Source organism: Pimephales promelas, chromosome 10 (genome assembly GCF_988280905.1).
Source record: "Pimephales promelas chromosome 10, fPimPro1.hap1.1, whole genome shotgun sequence".
Classification (NCBI taxonomy): domain Eukaryota; kingdom Metazoa; phylum Chordata; class Actinopteri; order Cypriniformes; family Leuciscidae; genus Pimephales; species Pimephales promelas.
Window position 1 is genome coordinate 36,212,451 of NC_142778.1, and position 25,721 is coordinate 36,238,171.

A 25,721-nucleotide genomic window follows, 5' to 3' on the forward strand; every position below is an offset into this window, starting at 1 on the left:
TCACTTCACTTCTGCCGAGCCAGAGACGCTTCACGTCACTTCTGCCGAGCCAGAGACGCTTCACGTCACTTCTGCCGAGCCAGAGACGCTTCACGTCACTTCTGCCGAGCCAGAGACGCTTCACGTCACTTCTGCCGAGCCAGAGACGCTTCACGTCACTTCTGCCGAGCCAGAGACGCTTCACGTCACTTCTGCCGAGCCAGAGACGCTTCACGTCACTTCTGCCGAGCCAGAGACGCTTCACGTCACTTCTGCCGAGCCAGAGACGCTTCACGTCACTTCTGCCGAGCCAGAGACGCTTCATGTCACTTCTGCCGAGCCAGTGTCTAAAGACAAGATGGCCGCCTCCAAGCCAGTGTCTAAAGACAAGATGGCCGCCTCCAAGCCAGTGTCTAAAGACAAGATGGCCGATTCAGAGACTGTTGAAATCACTTCTGCTGATCCAGATTCTGTTCACGTCACCACCTTCGAGCCAGTGTCTACGGACAAGATGGCCGCCTCCAAGCCAGTGTCTACGGACAAGATGGCCACCTCCAAGCCAGTGTCTACGGACAAGATGGCCGCCTCCAAGCCAGTGTCTACGGACAAGATGGCCGCCTCCAAGCCAGTGTCTACGGACAAGATGGCCGCCTCCAAGCCAGTGTCTACGGACAAGATGGCCGCCTCCAAGCCAGTGTCTACGGACAAGATGGCCGCCTCCAAGCCAGTGTCTCCGGACAAGATGGCCGCCTCCAAGCCAGTGTCTCCGGACAAGATGGCCGCCTCCAAGCCAGTGTCTCCGGACAAGATGGCCGCCTCCAAGCCAGTGTCTCCGGACAAGATGGCCGACCCAGTGTCTCCGGACAAGATGGCCGACCCAGTGTCTCCGGACAAGATGGCCGACCCAGTGTCTCCGGACAAGATGGCCGACCCAGTGTCTCCGGACAAGATGGCCGACCCAGTGTCTCCGGACAAGATGGCCGACCCAGTGTCTGTTCCTGAGTTTGTTTCTGTGTTTGTGACCATTTCTGTTCTAGTGTCTGTTCCTGAGCCGGTGTCTGTTCCTGAGCTGGTGTCTGGTCCCGAGCCGGTGTCTGGTCCTGAGAGGGCATCACCGCCCAGGCCGCCCAAGGGGTCTTCACCGCCGTGGCCGCCCGAGGGGTCTTCACAGCCGTGGCCACCCGAGGGGTCGTCACCGCCGTGGTCTCCTGAAAGGTCTTCACCGCCGTGGCCGCCCGAGGGGTCCTCACCGCCGTGGTCTCCTGAAAGGTCTTCACCGCCGTGGCCGCCCGAGGGGTCCTCACCGCCGTGGTCTCCTGAAAGGTCTTCACCGCCGTGGCCACCTGAGGGGTCTTCACGACCGTGGCCGCCTGAGGGACCTTCACTGCTGTGGACGCTCGAGGGTCCCACAGTTCCGCCCTGGTCACGTCCACAGCCTGCTCTGCCCTGGTCATGCCCACAGTTTGATTCGCCTTGGACGCCTGAGGGTCCGACAGCTCCTCCCTGGTCTTCGCCTCGTCCAGCTCCGCCCTGGCCTTCGCCTGCACAGCCTACTCCGCCCAGGTCGCCTGCACAGCCTGCTCCGCCCAGGTCGCCTGCACAGCCTGCTCCGCCCAGGTCGCCTGCACAGCCTGCTCCGCCCTGGTCGCCTGCACAGCCTGCTCCGCCCTGGTCGCCTGCACAGCCTGCTCCGCCCTGGTCGCCTGCACAGCCTGCTCCGCTCTGGTCGCCTGCTCAACCTGATACGCTCTGTTCACCTGCTCCTCTTCTGCTCCACGGACCTGGCCCTCCATCCCACCCCCAGATCCGCCTTCGCTCCACCGCCCACCTGGACAGTTTTGTTTGTTTTGAGCGTCTGGAAGCCGCTCTTTGGGGTGGGGCTATGTCACGATCACCAGTTGGAGTGCCCCAGAGAATCACCAGAGGGCACTCCACATCAGAACTGATCACTTCACCAGAACTCCGTTTCCCATAATGCCTCATCCCTGTGACCGATTACACGCACACCTGCACCTCATTTCAGACTGCCTACATAAGCCACATTCAAACAAGGACTCTTGGCGAAGTATTCTGTTACGAAGCTGGAGACGAGATGAGATCCATGTGCAGCTTTATTTAGAATCATCAAACAGGCAGGGGTCAGGAAACAGCAAAACAGGGATATCAGAGAGTGAGCGCAGAGAGTCGTCAGGTAACAGGCAGAAGATCAGGGCAGGCAGCAAACAGGCAGAAGTCAGGAAACAAACCAGGATCAAAACCAGAGAAATCAGAAACAGGATATACGCTCAGAAATTACAAGCCGTGGCAATGCAATACTTCGCCAAGAGTCCTTGTTTGAATGTGGCTTATGTAGGCAGTCTGAAATGAGGTGCAGGTGTGCGTGTAATCGGTCACAGGGATGAGGCATTATGGGAAACGGAGTTCTGGTGAAGTGATCAGTTCTGATGTGGAGTGCCCTCTGGTGATTCTCTGGGGCACTCCAACTGGTGATCGTGACAGAAACAAGATGTGATTTAATAAGTCAATTATTTCGGACAGTTGATTCAATTAATACATTTATTATCAAGGTTTTGGTTAATGTGTATATACAGTATAGATCCTTTTGGAGAAATGCACAAAAGATTAGCAAACATTTGCGTTAGTTTGTCACAATTATTTGTTAAGCTCCGTACATGTATGATAAACTATCTCTCAACAAATAATACATAATTATTATTATTTTATTTTTTTTGTAGATTTTCAGACTGCAGTATCACAGAAGAAGGTTATAAAGCTCTGGTTTCAACTCTGAGATCAAACCCTTCACACCTGATAGAGCTGGATCTCACAGGAAATGATCCTGGACAATCAGGAGTGAAGGAGCTCGATGATATACTACAGAATGCGCACTATAATTTGAAAACCATCAGGTGAAAAAAATTTGATTGTACTTTAACTTTCTGCAACCACAATGCAATGCTACTACATCAGTAATCAGTTGACCTTCAAGTCACCTTCATTTTATTTAGTGCTTTTTAGAGTACAGATTGTTTCAAAGTACCTTTACAGAGATAACAGGAAATTAGTGCTACCAAGTTTTTTTCCAGAAGAAAAAAACATGACAGTCCAGCTTAAGTAAGCTCAGTGATGATTATTTTTTTTTGTAAAAAAAAACAAACAGTTATTAGTTACTAATTTAGTTCATTATAAATTGAGGACATTTAATTTATTATTTATATATATATACATATACACTCACCGAAAGGATTATTAGGATTACCTGTTCAGTTTCTCATTAATACAATTATCTAATCAACCAATCACATGGCAGTTGCTTCAATGCATTTAGGGGCGTGGTCCTGTTCAAGACAATCTCCTGAACTCCAAACTGAGGCCCCGTCCACGCTACTGTGTTTTCGTTTAAAAACGGAGACCTTTTGCTATGTTTGCACCTCCCGTCCAGACTAAAACGGGAAAAACACTCGGCTCTATGATTGGGTGTTATCAGTCATGACGTATCCTTCCCTGATTCGTCAATCACTGTTTACACCGGCACGCGCATGCCCAGTGTTGGTGAATGGTCATGTGATCCGCGTTTTCAGTCCTTTTAATGTGGACGGAGATCATTTCTAATACGCAGATAAAACGCTGGTGTGGACGGAGATCGTATTCGTTTTAATTCTCCGTTTTTAAACGAAAACGCAGTAGTGTGGACGGGGCCTGAATGTCAGAATGGGAAAGAAAGGTGATTTAAGCAATTTTGAGCATGGCATGGTTGTTGGTGTCTGAGTATTTCACAATCTGTTCAGTTACTGGGATTTTCACGCACAACAAAACGTCTTGTATGCGGCAGTCCTGTGGGGCGAAAATGCCTTGTTGATGCTAGAGGTCAGAGGAGAATGGGCCAATAGAAGAGCAACTTTGACTGAAACAACCACTTGTTACAACCGAGGTATGCAGCAAAGCATTTGTGAAGAAGACACAACACACACAACCTTGAGGCGGATGGGCTACAACAGCAGAAGACCCCACCGGGTACCACTCATCTCCACTACAAATAGGAAAAAGAGGCGACAATTTGCAAGAGCTCACCAAAATTGGACCGTTGAAGACTGTAAAAATGTTGCCTGGTCTGATGAGTCTCAATTTCTGTTGAGACATTCTGATGGTAGAGTCAGAATTTGGCATAAACAGAATGAGAACATGGATCCATCATGCCTTGTTCCCACTGTGCAGGCTGGTGGTGGTGGTGTAATGGTGTGGGGGATGTTTTCTTGGCACACTTTAGGCCCCTTAGTGCCAATTGGGCATCGGTTAAATGCCACGGCTTACCTGAGCATTGTTTCTGACCATGTCCATCCCTTTATGGCCACCATGTCCCCATCCTCTGATGGCTACTTCCAGCAGGATAATGCATCATGTCACAAAGCTCGAATCATTTCAAATTGGTTTCTTGAACATGTCAATAAGTTCACTGTACTAAAATGGCCCCCACAGTCACCAGATCTCAACCCAATAGTTTGGTCTGAATACTGAATACGCATTGCGGAGATGCAGTCTTACGTCTGTTTTCGCAAGCGCTAAGTAAAATTAGCTTGTGCGGTATTCGAGAGCGGTTTGACGAATCGACATTATCCCATTACTTTTCCCATAATCCCAAACAATCCCATAACTTTTTAGTTAAGCTTTTTACAAGACAAGGCTTTAAAAAAAACACAAGAGGGTATTTATATTGTAGAATAAAACATGAAAATAAATTGAAAAAATGTCTGTGGTAAACACAACCTCAAGCATTTAAAGGGGTCGTGACATGCAATTATAGTATTAATAATAATAAAAATATATTATTGTTTTTCATTTGTAACCTGAGACGCTTGAAAACGGGTTATTGTTGCGTAATTATCCTATAATTTGCTAACAGTTGAACATTATTAATAATTATTAATATCATAACTAATTTTAATAAAATTATTGGGTGTACCACAGACAAAATGCATGCACAGGCCATATTTGAAGATGCAGCATTGAAGATGCAGCAGTGGGTGATACCCACCTGTGCCACTGGTCCCATTCAGTCCCGAGCTCATGCATCGTGCCTTTCCCACCATACCAGTGGGGTTCTTGGTAGTGCTGGACGAGGAGGATGTGCTTATTGACTGGGACACTGAACTTCCACCACTGATTCCAACCAGTCCTGAGTCTTCATCACTGATCCAACCCAGCCCAAGGTCTTCACTGCTGGTCCCAGGCCGCCCCAAGCCTTCGCCGCTGTTCAGCCCTGCCGAGCCTGAGCTCCACGTCAGCCCTGCCCTTCCGCCGGTGGTCCCGTCCAGCACAGATCCCGAGCCAGAGCTTCCGCCGGTGGTCCCGTCCAGCACAGATCCCGAGCCAGAGCTTCTGCCGGTGGTCCCGGCCAGCACAGATCCCGAGCCAGAGCTTCCGCCGGTGGTCCCGTCCAGCACACATCCCGAGCCAGAGCTTCCGCCGGTGGTCCCGTCCAGCACAGATCCCGAGCCAGAGCTTCCGCCGGTGGTCCCGTCCAGCACACATCCCGAGCCAGAGCTTCCGCCGGTGGTCCCGTCCAGCACAGATCCCGAGCCAGAGCTTCCGCCGGTGGTCCCGTCCAGCACAGATCCCGAGCCAGAGCTTCCGCCGGTGGTCCCGTCCAGCACAGATCCCGAGCCAGAGCTTCCGCCGGTGGTCCCGTCCAGCACAGATCCCGAGCCAGAGCTTCCGCCGGTGGTCCCGTCCAGCACACATCCCGAGCCAGAGCTTCCGCCGGTGGTCCCGTCCAGCACAGATCCCGAGCCAGAGCTTCCGCCGGTGGTCCCGTCCAGCACAGATCCCGAACCAGAGCTTCCGCCGGTGGTCCCGTTCAGCACAGATCCCGAGCCAGAGCTTCCGCCGGTGGTCCCGGCCAGCACAGATCCCGAGCCAGAGCTTCCGCCGGTGGTCCCGTCCAGCACAGATCCCGAGCCAGAGCTTCCGCCGGTGGTCCCGTCCAGCACAGATCCCGAGCCAGAGCTTCCGCCGGTGGTCCCGTCCAGCACACATCCCTAGCCAGAGCTTCCGCCGGTGGTCCCGTCCAGCACAGATCCCGAGCCAGAGCTTCCGCCGGTGGTCCCGTCCAGCACAGATCCCGAGCCAGAGCTTCCGCCGGTGGTCCCGTCCAGCACACATCCCTAGCCAGAGCTTCCGCCGGTGGTCCCGTCCAGCACAGATCCCGAGCCAGAGCTTCCGCTGGTGGTCCCGTCCAGCACAGATCCCGAGCCAGAGCTTCCGCCGGTGGTCCCGTCCAGCACAGATCCCGAGCCAGAGCTTCTGCCGGTGGTCCCGTCCAGCACACATCCCTAGCCAGAGCTTCCGCCGGTGGTCCCGTCCAGCACAGATCCCAAGCCAGAGCTTCCGCTGGTGGTCCCGTCCAGCACAGATCCCGAGCCAGAGCTTCCGCCGGTGGTCCCGTCCAGCACAGATCCCGAGCCAGAGCTTCTGCCGGTGGTCCCGTCCAGCACAGATCCCGAGCCAGAGCTTCCGCCGGTGGTCCCGTCCAGCACAGATCCCAAGCCAGAGCTTCCGCTGGTGGTCCCGTCCAGCACAGATCCCGAGCCAGAGCTTCCGCCGGTGGTCCCGTCCAGCACAGATCCCAAGCCAGAGCTTCCGCTGGTGGTCCCGTCCAGCACAGATCCCGAGCCAGAGCTTCCGCTGGTGGTCCCGTCCAGCACAGATCCCGAGCCAGAGCTTCCGCCGGTGGTCCCGTCCAGCACAGATCCCAAGCCAGAGCTTCCGCTGGTGGTCCCGTCCAGCACAGATCCCGAGCCAGAGCTTCCGCCGGTGGTCCCGTCCAGCACAGATCCCAAGCCAGAGCTTCCGCTGGTGGTCCCGTCCAGCACAGATCCCGAGCCAGAGCTTCCGCCGGTGGTCCCGTCCAGCACAGATCCCAAGCCAGAGCTTCCGCTGGTGGTCCCGTCCAGCACAGATCCCGAGCCAGAGCTTCCGCCGGTGGTCCCATCCAGCACAGATCCCGAGCCAGAGCTTCCGCCGGTGGTCCCATCCAGCACAGATCCCGAGCCAGTTGGGGATATAGGACTCCGTCATGGCCACCTGAGAAAAATGATCCACCCTGGGCCCCTTCGCTACCGGCTCCGCCCTGGCCACGTCCACGTCCTGCTTCGCCCTGGAGGCATCCTGCTCTGGATAGGCCTCGCCCTGGTCAGCCTCCAGGGCGCCCACCCCCCCACCCCATTGAAGTTCTACTGCGCGAGGTCGCGCCTTTTCAGGAGGGGGCGTAATGTTACATGTGTGTCCTGTTTCCCCCGTTCTTTGTGTGTTTGGTTCAGTCCTGTGTCTCAGTTTTCCCGCTCCTCGTTAGTATTCAGTTCCTTCACCTGTGTCTTGTTTGTTTGCCCCAGCTGTGTCTTGTTCCCTATCTGTTCTCTGTGTATGTAAACCCTGTTTTCTCCCTCATTCTTGGTCGCTTCTTGTTTGTATATGGTGTGTTAATGTTTCCTGGATCCTGGTCTGAGTTATATTAAGTAAAGATTATTGAATTTGATCTCTTGACTGCTGCCTCTTCATCTGCCTGCACCACACCCGTAACAGATATGGCAAAAATGTTAATTTTGTATCACATGTAGGCTACACAATGCTCCACCACGTGAAACTTCGGTCTTTTGATCTTTTACCATCGTGTCAATTCTCAATTGATCTCAAATAAGGCTTTGGCGGGACAAAAATTTGCTATAAAATGCACTGCATCCAACTGCTTTCCCTGACATCTGGATCGTTCGGCAGCGTATTCAAACATGTTGTTTGTCCACAGCCAGGAACAGCACATCTGCGTGGCATCGCAATGTTCTTGTAAACAGACCCACTCGCTGCACCTCAACTTCTAAAAAATATGTATATAGTACAACAACAGAAACGGAAAACTTTTAAAACTTGCTTCTTCAAGCAGAATCCATTATAAAATGCTTGCAGTCTGTATTTCACACAGCACAATGTGAAACATCTTGGGCTGCTCTAAAGCCAAGTACACAGTTACAGTGATTTGCCGAAATCTGGACGCAAGTCACTATTGGCTGGGTTTTCTCTGTTTCAGCTCTGTTTTGGACTGCCTGTTCGAAAGCTTTCACTTAGTTGATTCTTGGACTAAAAAATCTCCAGGAGTTTACTGGTTAAAAAAATGATCTGATCGCAACCAAAGCAGCAGAAACAAAACAATGTCTTATGTACAAAAATGTGTCCAATAAATTCTCTTCTTCATCCTGTAGGTTTTTGAAAAGTGCTGCTGCACAGGAAGTGTGTGACCATCTCACTAAAGTTTTGGGTAAAAGTCCATTATTACTGACAGAACTGGATCTGAGTGAAGATAAATTAGGAGATCTGGATGGAGAGAAGCTCTCTGCTCTCTTGATGGACTCTCATAGCAAAGTGGAGAAAATCAAGTGAGTCAACGTGATTTATACATTTATAACTTCTCTGTTAATTGATTGTAAATGACTGTCAGTCATGTGTCAGCAGATATGAAGATCCGTTAGTATGGTGTGTTGAATATGTACTGAACAATAGATTATGGTGTTTGTGTGTTTAGGCTGAATAATTGTGATCAGACAGAGAAAAGCTGTTCAGTTCTAGCTACTGTTCTCTCCTCTAAAACCGTCCTGAAAGAGCTGAACCTGAACAACAGCCGTCTGCTGCACTCAGGAGTCAAACAGATCTGTGAGGGACTGAAGAAGCCTGTCTGTGAACTAGAGATACTCAAGTGAGTACATTTTACCATCAGCTACACTCAACACCACAGAAATCACAGGAATATGGCAATATTATGGATAAATGGACAATCTGTTCCCCCTGTGTTTTCTTTTTTGTCAATATATTATTTTTAATTTTTTTGCAAAAGCCTGTATTCAACTTTGAGATTTGATTTAATTTAATATTATAAATATAAATATTTGTATTTAAAAATATAAATAAAATCTGCCAGATGTACACATTTCAGTGTTTTTTACTGGATGTAATTGACAGTGCTTTATCATTGCCACAGAAAGATGGTAAACAAAGGTTTATGTGAAAGAGATGCTTGTGTACCTGTTCTGTTAAGGCCTTGAGAAAAACTTATGGACAATTTGCACTAGTACTTCCATGTTCTGCTCATTAAAGGCTCAAGCATTTCCTTTCAGTGCACTTATGTTACAGTCACTCATGAGGACAGATTATTTTACTGTTTAGGGATGTCAAACAACGAATAATGTTTTGACTTTATCAAGAATCATCGTCACCTTTCTCCTCTCTGGTGACAGCCCTGCCCTGAGGTGAAATATATTTGTAGGTTTACAAGCCACTGCTTCCTCAATTCAGCACGGACTAAATTAAAGCATGTTCCATTGAGTTGGGACAATTGTGTACACCATACATAACTCTCTGAAAAATATTTTTATGTGGCATTTAAGGAACTAGGTGACCACTGCACATGAACAATAACACATCATTGGAAATTACTGAGACACATTATTTAAAAAAAAAAAATGTAACAGCTCACTGTAAGTAGTCAATTAGTTGAATTATGGAAAAGATATTATATATATGTAACAGTTTATGAGGCAGATTTGAGTATCCAGATCACTGTGTGTGGATCTGTTTCTTAACTCTGAATTTACTGCATGCAGGTTGTGTGTAAAACAGTGATTCTGTTAATGCTATAAGGCATAGAATCATTGCAGGATTTTAGAGTCATTTATTTGTCTAGGGACAATCATACATTTTGGTCAACTTCTCATTGTAGTCTTTTTCCTACAATTAATGGTATTATGTATCTTCATTATTGATGTTGTTCAATTTTTATTATCAGGCTCAGAACGTGTGATCTAACAGAAGAAAGCTGTTCAGCTCTGGCTTCAGTTCTCAGTTCAGACTCCAGCATTCTGAAGGATCTTGACCTGAGCAATAATAATCTGCTGGATTCAGGAGTGAAGCTGCTATCTGATGGACTGAAAAATAAAAGTAAACTGGAGAAACTCAGGTGAGATGAACACTGGGCATTTGGTTTGTTTAAATATTTAGTCATCAGTTTTTGACTGAAACTAAGTCTAGTTTGCCTATTATTTGTACAAATAACAAAAAAATACAGAGTAACATGCTTATTTGAATAAAGTAACTCTGATAGTTTGCTTTGAATTTAAAAAGTAATACATTATTGTATTAATTGGATGTAAAAAGTAATCTGACTTAAGTTACAAGTAAACTTTCATTTCTGGAATTTCTATAATAATGGATTAATCATGTTATATTTTCATTCCTCTGTAGACTCTCAGACTGCAGTATCACAGAAGAAGGTTATAAAGCTCTGGCTTCAGCTCTGAGATCAAACCCTTCACACCTGATAGAGCTGGATCTCACAGGAAATGATCCTGGACAATCAGGAGTGAAGGAGCTCGATGATCTACTACAGGATCAGAAGTGTTCACTGAAAACACTGAGGTGAGACGTGATGAAATTATACAAAATAAATGACATAGAAGTGAATTAAGACTGAGAAATATATGCCTCTTTTCCACCGTCTAGCTAAACCGTTCTCCTTGCTTAATTGCTCTATTCCGTGCTGATGTGGCCCAGCTAGTACGAATGTGGTTTCATTTTCCATTGTGGGGCTGATAGCAGAGCTCTTTGGCATGTAATACAACTGCAGCTGTCACTTCCTTCGTATGAAAGAGTTTACAGATGGCATTAGATGTAAATAATGATCACTTTATGGAGAATGGAGGATTTTAATCTGATTACTTATTTGTTTACTTCACTTAAATAGCGCGCCTTGCCAGCAACAGAGAAGCTCGTAGCCAGGCGACAGACAACTTGTCCAATTCACCCTTCGCCGGGAGTTCGATTGACAGGCTATCCAACCAATCATAATCCGCCGTCCGCTGAATCCGCCATTTTGTCCAACAAAGCAGGAGAGTTATGAGATTAACGTCCATGGATTTAAACTTGAAAAACAATATGTACTGACGGCTTTCCACAGTTGAAACATTCCTTCTAATGTTTATACATGTTTATTTTATGCTATAAATTAACTACAAGGAAGAGATGATCGGTTTACGAGCACCTTTAACTGAGGCTCTACAGCGATCTGTCAGACATATTAAAGAGCCACAAAACAGTATTTATTGTTTAAATGTCTTAAAAAATGACTAAATTTGAAAGATGAGACTTTATTTTATATAAAAAGTAACCTAATCTGCCCTGTTTGTCTGCACCTTGTCAGTGTCCTCTCTGCTACGCGATGCGTGAGAACATGATGTGTGGCGTGAGAGTGACATGCCATGATGTCAAGTCACATTTATTTATATAGCGCTTTTCACAATACAGATTGTATCAAAGCAGCTTCACAGATCAATAATATTGTTAAATATTAAATATCCCCGACTAAGCAAGCCAAAGCAAGGCAACAGTGGCAAGGAACCAAAACTCCATCAGATACTTTGGATAGAGAAAAAAACCTTGGGAGAACCCAGGCTCAGTCGGGGACCAGTTCTCCTCTGGCTTACATTCATATTGTTTATATATAAATATTAATATAAATATTGTATTGATGTGTGGCAAGAGAGTTGCTATATTCCTGTTGGATATAGTAACAGTAACTAAAGGGGGCGGGTCTTTACGAACTATCAATTCTGAGTGCATCATTACCCGCATTCTACCTGCAGGTTCACCACAGTTAGCCAATCGTGCTGAGTATTCCGGCCTGAGAACAGTTTGTAATTGTGCTGTGCCAAACCAGGATCAAGTAGAAATATTACTGGAATGGTTTCTTATTGTTCTTAGAACAGTTTGGCCCAAAAGTGGAAAAGTGGCTGTAAATTCAGTAATGCATTAAACTGCATAATCTTTTGTTGTTGTCAAAGTTAACAAGGATTAACATTAGACTATTAATTAAAAAATCACTACGGTTTGTTAACTTAATTTATTTCTGCTTCATCTTCGCTTCTTCAGGTTTTTGAGTCCTGCTGCAGATGAAGCCTGTCAGTATGTGAGAGGAATTGTGGGTAATAACCCGTTACTCCTGAGAGAACTGAATCTGAGTGGACGTGAACTAGGAGACACACGAGTGAATCAGATCGCTGCTCTCCTGCAGGATAAACACTGTAAACTCAACACACTGATGTGAGTATTGTACATTGTTTTATACTTTAAAAAGCATATTTAAAACAACACACTATTTGATATTACATTTTTAAAATATGACATGAGGGTAACAAACAACAATTAATTATAAGGAAATGAGATGGGAGGGGCTAGACAATTGACAGAAGAGCTCTGGCATTACCAGTTTGTCTTGTGTTAGTTTAGTCTGAATTGTTGTGATCACATGGCTTGTCTTGTATTCATTGTGCCATGTGCTCACAATAATTCAGACTAAACTAACACAAGACAAACTTGTAATGCCAGAGCTCTGTCACCAACCAGAAACAGAACCCAGACCGAGGTGACAGACCCCTGACATGAAGATCGCGAGTCAGCATCCTCAACTTCATCTTTACAGCTGACACTGACACAGAAAACACTTGCTTATTAATAAACAATTCAAATGTCTCCTTGCTATATTTGACATATTCATAATCATTACTTTTGTGACAGCTTGTAGGTGCTTTATTGGCAGCGTCACCCTTACATGTTACATGTTACCACCACATCACCCCCTTCACTATTTTGTGTTTGTGTCAGGTAAAGATGGCAATATTAAGGTTCGTTGTACACTGTTGCTAGTGGGACAAAGTGCTATCTAGCTACAAAAACACTACATCAAATTTGAAGACACATTTGGAGTCAGGTCAAGAAAGACTATATTTTTGTTTTATATTTTAGAAAAACAAGTATTTATGTTAAGTGAAGTAAAGAAACACTGTCTTTATTTTAATTTTTATTTTAAAAAAACAAGTATGTTGTTAAAGGGATAGTTCACTTTGAAATTAATTTTTGATATGTTTTATCTTACCTCAAGGGCATCCAAGATGTAGGTGTCTTTGTTTCTGCTGTATTTTCAATTTTGATATTTTTAGGTCAAACCGTTCTCGTCTGTCAGTCATATAACCTCCACCTCACCACCTCACCACCTCACAGAGCATGCACAGAGAAGTCCAAATTAAACATGATTTAATGACTCGTAAATGTAAATACACATTGATGGCCTGAGACACGAAACGAGCGGTTTGTGTGAGAAAACCAACAGTATTTATATCGTTTTACCTCGTGCAACCACAGTCATGTCCAAGTGATCTGAGGGCGCGGGCGCTTCGGTCTACGCAAGCACCGTAAAGCGCCGGAAGTGATCTCTCGTGTTGTTGTTGTTGTTGTTGTTTTTTTTGTTTTTTGGGTTTTTTTTATATCCTCCCTGGGCGTGGAATGAATTGCAAAATGTACTTACCGTAATTTAGATGCACTTCCAACCCTGACCAAAAGTCAGGGTTTAAACATCTCTTGCACAACATTTTAAGAATACATGTAATTGTTTTTCTTGATTCGCTTCTATCTAATTTGTTCCCAATTGTGTCAAATTTTGTATTGTGATTTTGTTATTTTTGTGTTTGAAACTTTATGTGCTGCCGTTTTGACCAGGTCTCACTGGAAGAAGAGTGATATCTCAATGTGATTTTCCTGGTTACAATAAAGGAAATAATACCTTCCTGTTTTTTTTTATCTCTTCTCTTCAGGCTGAATAATACCAGTATTACAGCAGAAGGTTGTGCTGCTCTGACTTCAGCGTTTAATTCAAACCCTTCAAACCTGATAGAGCTGGATCTGAGTGAGAATAAACTCGCAAACTCTGGAATAAAGAAGATCTGTGTTCTGTTGGAAAATACACAATGCAGATTGGAGAAACTGAAGTGAGTATTCATTTATCTTCATTTCTGCATGATAACATAGATTTATAAATGTCCATTTGATTAGAATAACTGAAAAAATATGTTTCAGTTAATCATTTGAATTTCAGTCTGAAAACTTTTAGATATTTTATGAAACATTTAGAAATGCAAATAAAGCAGGTGTTGTCAATAAGGTATTGGTTGCAGTACTTACAACACATGTCCTGTACTCTGAGTTTGTAATGCTGCCATCGGGGAGAAGACTAAGAATGCCTTAGCTGTAGACTAAACCGGTTTAAGAATTCATTTATTCCTTCAGCTGTTAAGTTATTAAATAATACCAAGCAGAAATAATAATTACTTTAAGTGTAGTAGAGTTGCATGATGCCTTACGTTCTAGTGTAGAGAATGATGTCATGCCAATCATTTTACAGTGCAGAATGAGGGGATGCCAAACACTCTTGCATTGTTCAGTGGCAAGTTCTCTCCAATGTACACAGTATTTGTGAGGCTAACTACTTGTTTTTAAATGTGTATTTCTTTGTTCTTTATGTATTGTGTTTGTTTTAATTGTTTGGTGCAGTGGTTGTAATTGTGAGCCCAAGACAAATTTCCCATTGGAACAATAAAGTATACCATACCATACCATACTTAACATGTATATGTTTTTTTTTATGTATGTATATGTATAGTCTTTCAGGTTGTAGTATCACTGAAGAAGGATATAAAAGTTTGACCTCATCTCTGAAATCAAACTCACACCTGATAGAGCTGAATCTCAGAGGAAATGATCCTGGACGATCAGGAGTGAAGGAACTCAATGATTTACTGCGGCTTGAATGTTGTAAATTAAAGATCATCAGGTGAGAAAAGCCTTTGATTTTTCAAAATAAGCCACAGACAGTCAGAGGTGTGCAACTAATGGCAGAATGCAGAATTAGAATGGCATGAAAAGGAATTTACTGAATTGCAATTCAGCAAAACTGGAAATATTTACCAAAACTATGACTTTACCACATTCTACATGTTGCCATATTGTATTGCTTTACTGGATCCATAAGGAGGATAGGAGCTGCAACAAGCATGACATTTTAACAACGTTATTAAAATATATATGTATATATATTTAATTTTATTTAATCTACATTAGTTCTTTCTTTTGTCCTTTTTTCTTTTCTTTTTAATTATCAAATCCAAATTTTCTATTTCCTGTAGGTTTTTGAAAAGTGCTGCTGCACAGGAAGCGTGTGACCATCTCACTAAAGTTCTGGGTAAAAGTCCATTATTACTGACAGAACTGGATCTGAGTGAAGATAAATTAGGAGATCTGGATGGAGAGAAGTTCTCTGCTCTCTTGATGGACTCTCATAGCAAAGTGGAGAAAATCAAGTGAGTCAATGTGATCTTATTCCTTATAACATCTGTTTGTTCTGTATTATAAAAGACTGTCAGTCACATGTGTGAGCAGATATGAAGATCTGTTAATCTGATGTGTGTTGAATATGTGCTGAATAATAGATTATGGTGTTTGTGTGTTTAGGCTGAATAATTGTGATCAGACAGAGAAAAGCTGTTCAGTTCTAGCTACTGTTCTCTCCTCTAAAACCGTCCTGAAAGAGCTGAACCTGAACAACAGCCGTCTGCTGGACTCAGGAGTCAAACAGATCTGTGAGGGACTGAAGAAATCAACACTGAAGATTCTTAAGTGAGTACAGTTCACCATCAGATACCCTCAACACTACAGCAATCACAGGGATATTTTTATTTACTGAATTTGCTTGCTTCCTGAAGTGCCCGAGTTTTGCCTCAATAAATTCCTAATTACTTCTTATTAATAGTTCGGAAGGTAGTTGTAGTAGCGTTTTAGTTTATGTGTGGGTAGGATTATGGGATTTAGAATGAGATCATGCAGAAAAAGGCAATAATATGTGCTTTATAAATACTAATAAACTGCCAATATTCTAGTAATAGGCAACTATTAATTAGCTATTAGTTAAAGGATTAGTTCAGTTTTGAAAAAAACTTTTGCTGATAATTTACTCACCCCCATGTCATCCAAGATGTCCGTGTCTTTCTTTCCTCAGTTGAAAAGAAATTAAGGTTTTTGATGAAAACATTCCAGGATTTTTCTCCATATAATGGACTTCAATGGGAACCGGATGGTTCAAGGTTCAAGAGACAGTGTTAATAACAGTTTCAGATGCAGCTTCAAATGTCTTTAAACGACACCAGACGATGAATAAGGGTCTTATCATGCGAAACGATCGGTTATTTCAAAGCTTACTCCAAAAATGTAACTTTTCTAAGGACAAATGCTAGCATTGCTCCATTCTGTGAGGCGCGTTTGTAACGTCACGTAATACGTAATTACGTTCAAAAGGTCACAGGCGACGTAGCCGGAAGTACATAGTCAGTGTTTACAAGTTGAACGCATAGGTTGAACGTGCAAACTAACTCAAACGCCGTTTACAAAAAAGGAATTAAAAGGTAAAACAACGATGTCGGACGATTTTGATTCTGTACTTCCGGCTACGTCGCCCGTGACCTTTTGAACGTAATTATGTATTACGTGACGTTACAAACGCGCCTCACAGAATGGGGAAAGGCTAGCATTTGTCCTTAGAAAAGTTACATTTTTGGAATAAGCTTTGAAATAACCGATCGTTTCGCATGATAAGACCCTTATACATCGTCTGGTGTCGTTTAAAGACATTTGAAGCTGCATCTGAAACTGTTATTAACTGTCGTTTGGACCTCCGACCAACTGGTTCCCATGTAAGTCCATTATATGGAGAAAAATCCTGGAATGTTTTCATCAAAAACCTTAATTTCTTTTCGACTGAAGAAAGAAAGACATGGACATCTTGGATGACGTGGGGGTGAGTAAATTATCAGCAAAAGTTTTTTCAAAAGTGAACTAATCCTTTAATAATGAGAACTGGATACTAAACTACCTTTATCATTTTTTTTCCGTTACAGTGGTGTTCTCTCTAAGAAAAACTAAATGAAATCTTAAAGGATTTTTGTTACTGTTAAGAAAAAATTACACAATTGGAAAAAAAAATAAAGTAACTAAATTAAACTTAAAAATATTTTTTCACTTTAAAAAAGTAGACACAAAAATGCCACAAAATATGTTTAAAGTTAAGTCAAATTTTGTATAGTTTAGGTTTTATAAACAATATATTATGTCAAACATGAATACACAAAAGTGTTTATAGGTATAATATGTAAGAATTTTGCATCAAAAGCTGAGCTGAACAGCTGAGCAAATTACATCAAACGAATCAATGTTATATAGCTCAACATGATGAAATGTTATAATATGATCAGTATGTTATTCTAATGTTGATCTAGCTTACTGCTTCTGAGTTTGTCACACCACAGAAAAATGTGTTATCAGCCACCCAGACAAATCTGAATGATACAAAAGCCGGCAAGTACATAAAATAAGCTATCAAAATCTTGTAAAAATGAGCAGTATTCTCTGCTCTCAAATGCTGGGGGCGTGTCTGCGCGGAAACCACGCCCACATGCAGGACAGCTGCTGACGGTGATATAGAGCATCACAGACAAGCCCACAGCCGGTGCCGGAAGTTAGAATTCAATACAATTTCTCCATTGACAGTTGTGGTATAAGCCATAAAAACGTAACTATACATGGTAGACTTAAAACCAGCTACGGCTGTACTAAGCGATTGTATATGCTCATATAAACGGCAAAAGTTCACGGGGCACTAACCTTGTTTTAAGGTAAATGCCTTTTATTCACGATGTCTTGGATAAGTACTTCATTACCCACAATCCGGCATCTAATGCATCTGATTGGTGGAATTCGTGTAACTGTCTGGTTAAACCCCGCGAAGGTCTGGGAAGACTGAAGATCACGTAATGACATAGGGATAGTTCATTGGTCGCACATCAGAGGCGCCCGTGCCATCAAAATTTTAGATCCATCTTAATAATACTTCATTATTAATATTTCATCTGCGACCTCTCATCAATAGACGATTTCAAAACTCACCTTAAAACTTTTTCTGTTTCTATGTCATGTTTCTATGTCATGTTTATTTGTACTTAATTGTAAATCGACCTTGAGTACTCTGAAAGGCACTATATAATATAAAAATATTATTATTATTATCTGTTAATATATTAACCATAAAGTGCTCAAACCAAATGTACTGGGTAGTGGGAAGTAGATGTGCAAGTGTACAGTAATGAACATGCACATAATTGTTGTGTGCACTTCAAAATATTTGGAATTTATTAAAGAGAGTTTCTGTATTATAAATTTAGATTTTTAGATTTACCTGGTTAAAATTTGCTTCATGCTCACTCTGATGTAAACAACCCCAAGAGAAGCATAAATGAATGAAGAAGATGAGCTGAATGAATGAATAAGCAAATTCACTCTCTGACAGTAGATTGCGCTGGTGGAACAGCACCTCTGTAAACAAAACTCGGCTTTTTCTTTCTCATCTTCCTGACACAGAGAATTAAGTCAAACAGTATTTAAATGTTTTAATTTTGATACTGTCACATGTCTACTGGGAAGAAAACTTCAAAACTAAAAAAGACAATTTGTAAATATTGTATTTGATGAACATTTCTACTTGCACTGATCATTCTGATTCAGTTTAAGTTATTCTTCTAATCATTTAATTTGAAGCACAATGTTACATTTAATTCAAGTTTCATGTTTTGTAGACTTTCAAACTGCAGTATCACAGAAGAAGGTTATAAAGCTCTGGCTTCAGCTCTGAAATCAAACTCACACCTGAAAGAGCTGGATCTCACAGGAAATGATCCTGGACAATCAGGAGTGAAGGAGCTCGATGATGTACAACAGAGTTTGTGGAATCGGGTGAAAACACTAATGTGAGTGTAAAATGCAATCGTTTTCAGCTGGAAGAGAATAAAACTTTTAAAAAGGAATGTATAAAAACTTTGAAATGACTAAAGGACTATCAGTGTACTTCCTCTATCTTCAGCAGCTCTGAAGTCGGGGCCATACGCACATATACGATATACTGTATACTTTTTGCCCAGGGCTGTTTTCATATTACCACTTCTATGGATTAATATTTGCATGTAAAAGTCCATAAGCTGTTGTCATTTAAGCTACCCCTTTAACTGGGTGTCCAAAACCATGGTTTTACTACAAAAAAATATAGTTTAACTATGGTATTGTTGTGGTTTTACAAATGGTAATCAATACCCAAAAAACAGTTAATTTTCTTAAGGGAAACTGTCTCAGACTCCCGTCAGTTCCACTCGATGCTTTGAGTGTACCTGTCTCTCTCTGCATTAAAAACAACATAAGGAAATATGGTGGTGAGTGAAGACACTTTGATGCATTGCCAGATAAAAACAAAAAAAAAGTATATATTAAGAAAAGCCGAATAAAATCCACACCCCAAGTAATACCGTGGCCACGATGTAAAATGTCTCGGTTACGTATGTAACCCTGAAGGAGCAGGTGCATTGCATCTTCATGTTTTCACTGAGGAGCCGAGCTGGTGACCCGGCCACACAGTGGGGTACAGCGGGTTTGGTGATGGGACGTGACATCTCCGTTCCCTCCTTCAAGGAAAGAGGGTTACATACGTAACCGAAATGTCCCTTTCAGACGAATATGAATCCCTACCAAAGCGCCACGACTGCTGCCTCCTTCCAGTGCCCTGAGTAAGCCTCCTAGGACGATGGGAAATGGCTTACTCAGAGAATGTCAATCACAGCTATTCCGCATAACCCAGTCAATTAATATAATACATTTTATTTTTATTTTTTTATAATGTTATAGTTAAACTATTGGATAACGCTGGGAAAGCTTGCCCTTTCCACTGGAAAAGGAACGCTGCTGTGGAAGCCACATCCTTCCCAGAAGGAGTTATGTGGAGATATACATATGGACTAACCCTGTAGGGTTGTACTACATATGAAAGTATTAGGGTGACTACAACCTCGTAAGAGATGGGTTCTCCCAAGGGAAAGACACAGGCTTCCGTTTATGAGCAACCGTTAAAAAGTACACATATGGGATCCCCTCAGGGTCACACATATGTCACCCAGCCTAGACTCAGTTCTCAAGTTTACAGTGGAATATAGGCCTGGTGCCGGACAGTCCGCCACGCCTGGCTGCCATGGGTGACGGGACTCAACTGGGTCTGCCCATTGGGACACTGGAGCAATTTTGGTTTGAGGTGAAAACACAGGAGGAGACCGCTTCTGCAAGTAGACTATAGAATCTAGCGAACGTGTTGAGTGTTGCCCAGCACTACAAATATCTGTCAGCGAGACGCCACGTGCCAACATCCAGGAGGATGCAGCACTTCTTGTTGAGTAAACTTGCGTCCTGAGCGAGCAAGTCACGCCTTCTGCTTAGTAAGCCAAGGTGATGCATCAACTATCCAGTGGGCCATCCTCTGCTTGGAGATAACCTTTCCATTCTGCAGGCCAGACTAAGAGCTGGTTTCAGGTCCAAAGGCTTTGTGTTCTGTCCCTGTACAGTCACATAGCGTGGACGGGACAGTGAAAAGCCAGGGCTGGGTCTGTGTCCTCCAGAAGTCGTGTTTTTCTGAAGTATCCGCATCCCAGCGGTTGAGAATCACTTATATAGTGTATTTTCACACTTAATGTAATTCCAAAGCAACATTTTAATTATAGTCATATAGAACTGCAATGCGGACAACAAACCTAATGCGGAACTACTTCAGCCGTGCAGTTGGCTACTTGAGAAATAATCTATCGACCAATTTTTAGAATGCATTATTTATTTTTGTAATTCTTTATTTTAATGAAACATATGTTACCAGTGAATAACAACATGAAAAACATAACTTTTTTAATGGTGGTTTAGAGAGGATACAGAATAGTAAAACACTTTTTTTGTTAGGACTACAACTCTGGTCTTGAAGTTTTTGGGTCCTGCTGCAGATGAAGCCTGTCAGTATGTGAGTGGAATTGTGGGTAATAACCCGTTACTCCTGAGAGAACTGAATCTGAATGGACGTGAACTAGGAGACACACGAGTGAATCAGATCGCTGCTCTACTGCAGGATAAACACTGTAAACTCAACACACTGATGTGAGTATTGTACATTTTGTATTGTAGATTTAAATTATGTTAAAGACATCTTATAACAAAAACACGATTCTCAGTTATGTTGGCATCAAGTCCTTTGTGTTTGTAAATTCTGCGTCTTCTGTTCATGATTTTAGGCTGCGTAAGTGTGGTCTAACAGAGGAAAGCTGTTCAGCTCTCGCTACAGTCCTGAGATCAAACTCCAGTCTGAAAGAGCTTGACATCAGCAACAATAATCTGCAGGATTCAGGAGTGAAGAAACTCCAGAACGGATTAGAAAATACAGACTGCACACTGGAGAAACTCAGGTCAGTTCAATTAACCATTGTTTGTTTTAAATATTAAAGTTAAGTTACTGTAGTGAATTAAAGTAACAGGAAAAAACATGCCTTTGTCAAATTATTTTCTTGACTAACAAGAGAAAAGATATTTAATGATTTTTATGATATCATTTTTTAAGTGATATTAATTGTATAACTTTTTTTTTTTAATCTCTCTTCTGTAGACTTTCAGACTGCAGTATCACAGAAGAAGGTTATAAAGCTCTGGCTTCAGCTCTGAAATCAAACCCTTCACACCTGATAGAGCTGGATCTCACAGGAAATGATCCTGGACAATCAGGAGTGGAACAACTCATTAATGTACAAAAGAACTTTAGCCATTCACTGGAAACACTGAGGTGAGACGTGATGAAATAGTACAAAAAATTATATGAATATGAATAATTAACAGAAATGCTATTTCACTAATGGCTTTCTAGGTTTTTGGGTCCTGCTGCAGAGAAAGCCTGTCAATATGTGAGAGGATTTGTGAATAAAAACCTGTTACTTCAGAGAGAGCTGAATCTGAGTGGATGTAAACTAGAAGACACACGAGTGAATCAGATCGCTGCTCTCCTGCAGGATAAACACTGTAAACTCAACACACTGATGTGAGTATTTCCCTTGGTTTAAAACTTAACATGTAAAATATATTTAACTGGTATGGACTAAAATTATCTGTCACGGGTGCTGCTAGTAGGAAGCGCACATGGATGAAGATTCAAACAAAATAGCCTTTAACCCAAATATAAACCACAGGAGAATGTCTCTATTACATATGGTACATATGGTCTCTATTACATATGGTAACTCTCGTTCCTTGAAGGAGGGAACAGAATTGTACGTTGTGACAGGTGAATAGGAATCTCACTAGAGTGTAACTAAATGTAGCCAATGAACATTGGCATGCAATGATTTGAAGCAGCTGCTCTGTCTCCATATGTAACCGAGACGTTCCCTATCAGTCGGTCACTCTCGGCGTACGTCGTTACTGATGAATAGGAATCCCTTCCAAAGCGCCACAGCTGTTGCCTCCTTCCAGTGCCTTATGCAAGCCTCCTGTCCCTTCTTGCCTGGAAGCACGATAGGAGAGGGCTTACACAGAGACTTGCACTGTTTTTCCGTGGTAACCCATACAGTGAGATTATTGGATAACCCTGGAGCAGCGTGCTCTTTCCTTCAGGAAGGAGAATGCTGCGGAAACCACATTCTTTGCCCAAGGAGTTTTGTGGAGATATACATATGGATTAACCTGAAGGTTGTACTGCATATGAGACACTGGGTGACTTAGCCCAAGGGAAAGACATGGGATTCTGTTTAGGAGCAGCCATGGAATAATCCACATATCTGATCCCCGACCCATCCCCTGGCATGACACCCTTGGCAACGAGTAGACTGAGGGGCGGCAGGGCTGGATTAAGAGTTCAGAGGGCCCTGGGCACAATGTCTTGTAGGCTTAAGCAGGCCAAATGTATATTTTGTCCAAGGACATTTTAATATGGCATTTACAGTTTTACTGACTTAAAATTAACTTGTTGAACTATGATGGAGTAAAGTTCATAAATGGTTGTTCTTTCCTATAGGAATTTGTAAAAGTATGTTGGGTGGACCCTTAATATAGCATTTAGAGTTTTACTGATTTACTGTTCCTCTAGGGGGGTTCGGGGGCATGCTCCCCCACAAGAAAATTTTGTGCATTTTAAGGTTAAATGCATCAATCTCGTGCTCTCAAAATCAGATCAAAATTAAGAGCTTCAACCCATGAACTGCTCGTTGAACAAAGAAAACGCATTGATTTGTACCAGGACAATAAACAGGGCTCAGACATCTTTTTAGTTGAGTCTCAGTCTGCATTTCATTTATCAATGGTGTTTTAGGATCCCAAACAATTATTACAATAATGTAAAAATTATTTATATAATTATTCCTATGACGTAAAATCCATAAAGCTTATAAATGTACTATATAAATGAAAATGAATATTTCAAAAGTAGCCTACATTTTAGTCTACATTACACTAATATAGGAAAATTAAAATACTTTTGTCCTTATTTCTTCACTTGCAAAAGAAATGAAATGAAATGATCGTGTGAGCAAAGTGCACACTTTTCTTTAATTTACCCAGCACTAACAGGATGCATTGGAAGTCTTGTGCTGTTTTATAAAGGCAAAAATCCATATCATGCTTTCAATTTTAGTTCGTTGGCAAAATATAACGCTAGAGACCTATGTTAGGTTATACATTTTACATCTCATATGTGTAGAGAAAAGGGAGAAGAGACTTTGCCAAAAGGCGGATTCGAACTCGCGTCAAGCACATCAAAAGCTGATTCACGTGCTTTGCGCGCTACGACCTACGCCACTTCAGCTGTGACGTGAACGACGTCTTTTTTCATTGAAGACAGGCACTTAGTGCAAACATACGTTCCGTTTTATCAAACGGTCCCTCGCGGCCTCGAAACACTACCGGCCCATCTGGGAAACTCCCGAATCTCCCGATTGCCACTGGTGTCCAGGGCCCCTTAGATGTTGTGGGCCCCTGGGCAAGTGCCCAGTTGCCCTAATAGTTAATCCGGCCCTGAGGGGCGGCCTACAAGGGACTCTGCTGGTACTTTGGGAGAAGCTCCTGGTCTGGCCCAGTCCTCCAGAGTGACGTCGAAAAGGCCACCTTGTGAGATGGCAGTGTCAAGAAAGCTTACTTTGATGACCTCTTGCACAACTGCCTGGGGTCGTGTCTGGAGCACCGAAGTCGACATCATCTGGTCGAGGCCCTGCGCAGTGACCTTGACCACGGTTAGTCGACATCATCTGGTCGAGGCCCTGCGCAGTGACCTTGACCACGGTTAGTCGACATGTGTAGCTCAACTCTGGCTCAAAACTACCCTCATGCATTAAGCCACCCCACCATTGAGAGTAGTGAGAGGGGGAAAAACCTGTGAAGATTTTGGCACTTTTGGCTTATTTAGCTCCATACTGCCCAGTTTTTCAGTGCATATCCAGGAGAAGACCCGGGAAAGCATGGCTGTAAACTCTGAATCTGAGTCAGCATTAGCAAACGCCATTACAGTGGAAAGCTCAGCATCACAATAATCTCCAGAGCATAACAGTCCTCTCTCCAATCAGCGATGGACATCTGAAACTCAGCTGGATGACGACGCTAGGTTCCCCCATGAGAAGGACCAGCATTCCCATCCAGAAGCTGCACAGCTTGTGATACACTAGAGGCGGAGGCGCCCTAGGGGGTTGTTTCCCAGAAGGAGAAGCCCTTTGTAACCCTCAGAGGCTGGCCAACAACAGAGGGGACTCAAGCTTCCCAGAGAAAGAAGAGTGATGACCGGCGTGTCGACGTGGTCGTGTTCCCATGCGAAACCATAAACCACCCACAAACATAGTCTGAACAAGTGTGCGAGGCTGTGATTGTGGCCGTCAGTGAGAACAGGAAAAAACCACAGCCAGAAACACACAGGTGGAATGTTATTCTATAGAAAGACACAAACCACACCCATATAAACTCTTTTAGGAGACTCGCTCTCTCTGTGCTGAAACACAAGGGGGAAAGATCGTGGCAACACTGACAGGGAATTGCAGCCTGTAGTGTGCACTAACTCTTGTTTTTAGCGCTCTGAATAGCGCACCATTACAAGCAGTTACCTTATTTTTTTTTGCTCATTGAAAAGGCAAATAATAATAATAATAAGAAAAAAAAAAGAGGAAATCGACCGCGTCATGACACCAACACTGATGAAATCAAGAGGTTCTCCTTGAAGATCTTGCTCGTTCAGAAGACACTGCTCGCTGACAAGAGCACACATGAAACGCTCGGCTCCAAAGCAAAAAGCTGAGGATGAAATGCACCTTCTGCTCATTATATACTCGTGCTGTGAGGCAGAGCAACTGCTGCAAATCACTGCATACCAATGTTCATTGGCTCGTTTAGTTACACTTGAAGTAGATTGGCCACTCTAACGAGATTCCTATTCGTCTGTCACGACTTGCATTGAGAGATACCGACTGATAAGGAACTCAGGGAAGCAGACATAACACACCTTAACATTGACGAAAAGGGACAACCAACTGAAAAAAAAAAAATACTAGAAACATAATGAGGGAGCTGATGTGATAATAGGACACGGGTGAATGTATGACTAAATAAACAGACTGAGGAAAACTGAGTCACAGGACAGAACCAAATACACAATGAAGTAGGTAACACAGAACATGCATTTGACGCTATAATTGTTCATTAAAAAAGTTTTGTGTTAAACTGAAGAATGTTTCCTGTCTTTGTTTTGTTTCTCTTCAGGCTGAATAATACCAGTATTACAGCAGAAGGTTGTGCTGCTCTGACTTCAGCGATTAATTCAAACCCTTCAAACCTGATAGAGCTGGATCTGAGTGAGAATAAACTCGCAAACTCTGGAATAAAGAAGATCTGTGTTCTGTTGGAGAATACACAATGCAGATTGGAGAAACTGAAGTGTGTATTAACATTCAACTACA

At 43.0% G+C, this 25,721-nt stretch overlaps 1 protein-coding gene across 1 annotated transcript in view; it reads left to right on the top strand.

Annotated features, from left to right (window-relative positions):
• Nucleotides 1–25,721, top strand: part of LOC120487651 (uncharacterized) — a 150,252-nt gene that overhangs the window by 75,744 nt on the left and 48,787 nt on the right. Inside the window, exons 39-53 of the mRNA XM_089116627.1 lie at nucleotides 2,715–2,888; nucleotides 8,229–8,402; nucleotides 8,549–8,719; nucleotides 10,261–10,434; nucleotides 11,944–12,114; nucleotides 13,662–13,835; nucleotides 14,507–14,677; nucleotides 15,030–15,203; nucleotides 15,355–15,519; nucleotides 18,525–18,695; nucleotides 20,713–20,904; nucleotides 21,039–21,209; nucleotides 21,407–21,580; nucleotides 21,662–21,832; nucleotides 25,525–25,698. Coding sequence (XP_088972753.1) covers nucleotides 2,715–2,888; nucleotides 8,229–8,402; nucleotides 8,549–8,719; nucleotides 10,261–10,434; nucleotides 11,944–12,114; nucleotides 13,662–13,835; nucleotides 14,507–14,677; nucleotides 15,030–15,203; nucleotides 15,355–15,519; nucleotides 18,525–18,695; nucleotides 20,713–20,904; nucleotides 21,039–21,209; nucleotides 21,407–21,580; nucleotides 21,662–21,832; nucleotides 25,525–25,698 — 2,601 coding nt within the window. The remainder of the gene's footprint in view (nucleotides 1–2,714; nucleotides 2,889–8,228; nucleotides 8,403–8,548; nucleotides 8,720–10,260; nucleotides 10,435–11,943; nucleotides 12,115–13,661; nucleotides 13,836–14,506; nucleotides 14,678–15,029; nucleotides 15,204–15,354; nucleotides 15,520–18,524; nucleotides 18,696–20,712; nucleotides 20,905–21,038; nucleotides 21,210–21,406; nucleotides 21,581–21,661; nucleotides 21,833–25,524; nucleotides 25,699–25,721) is intronic.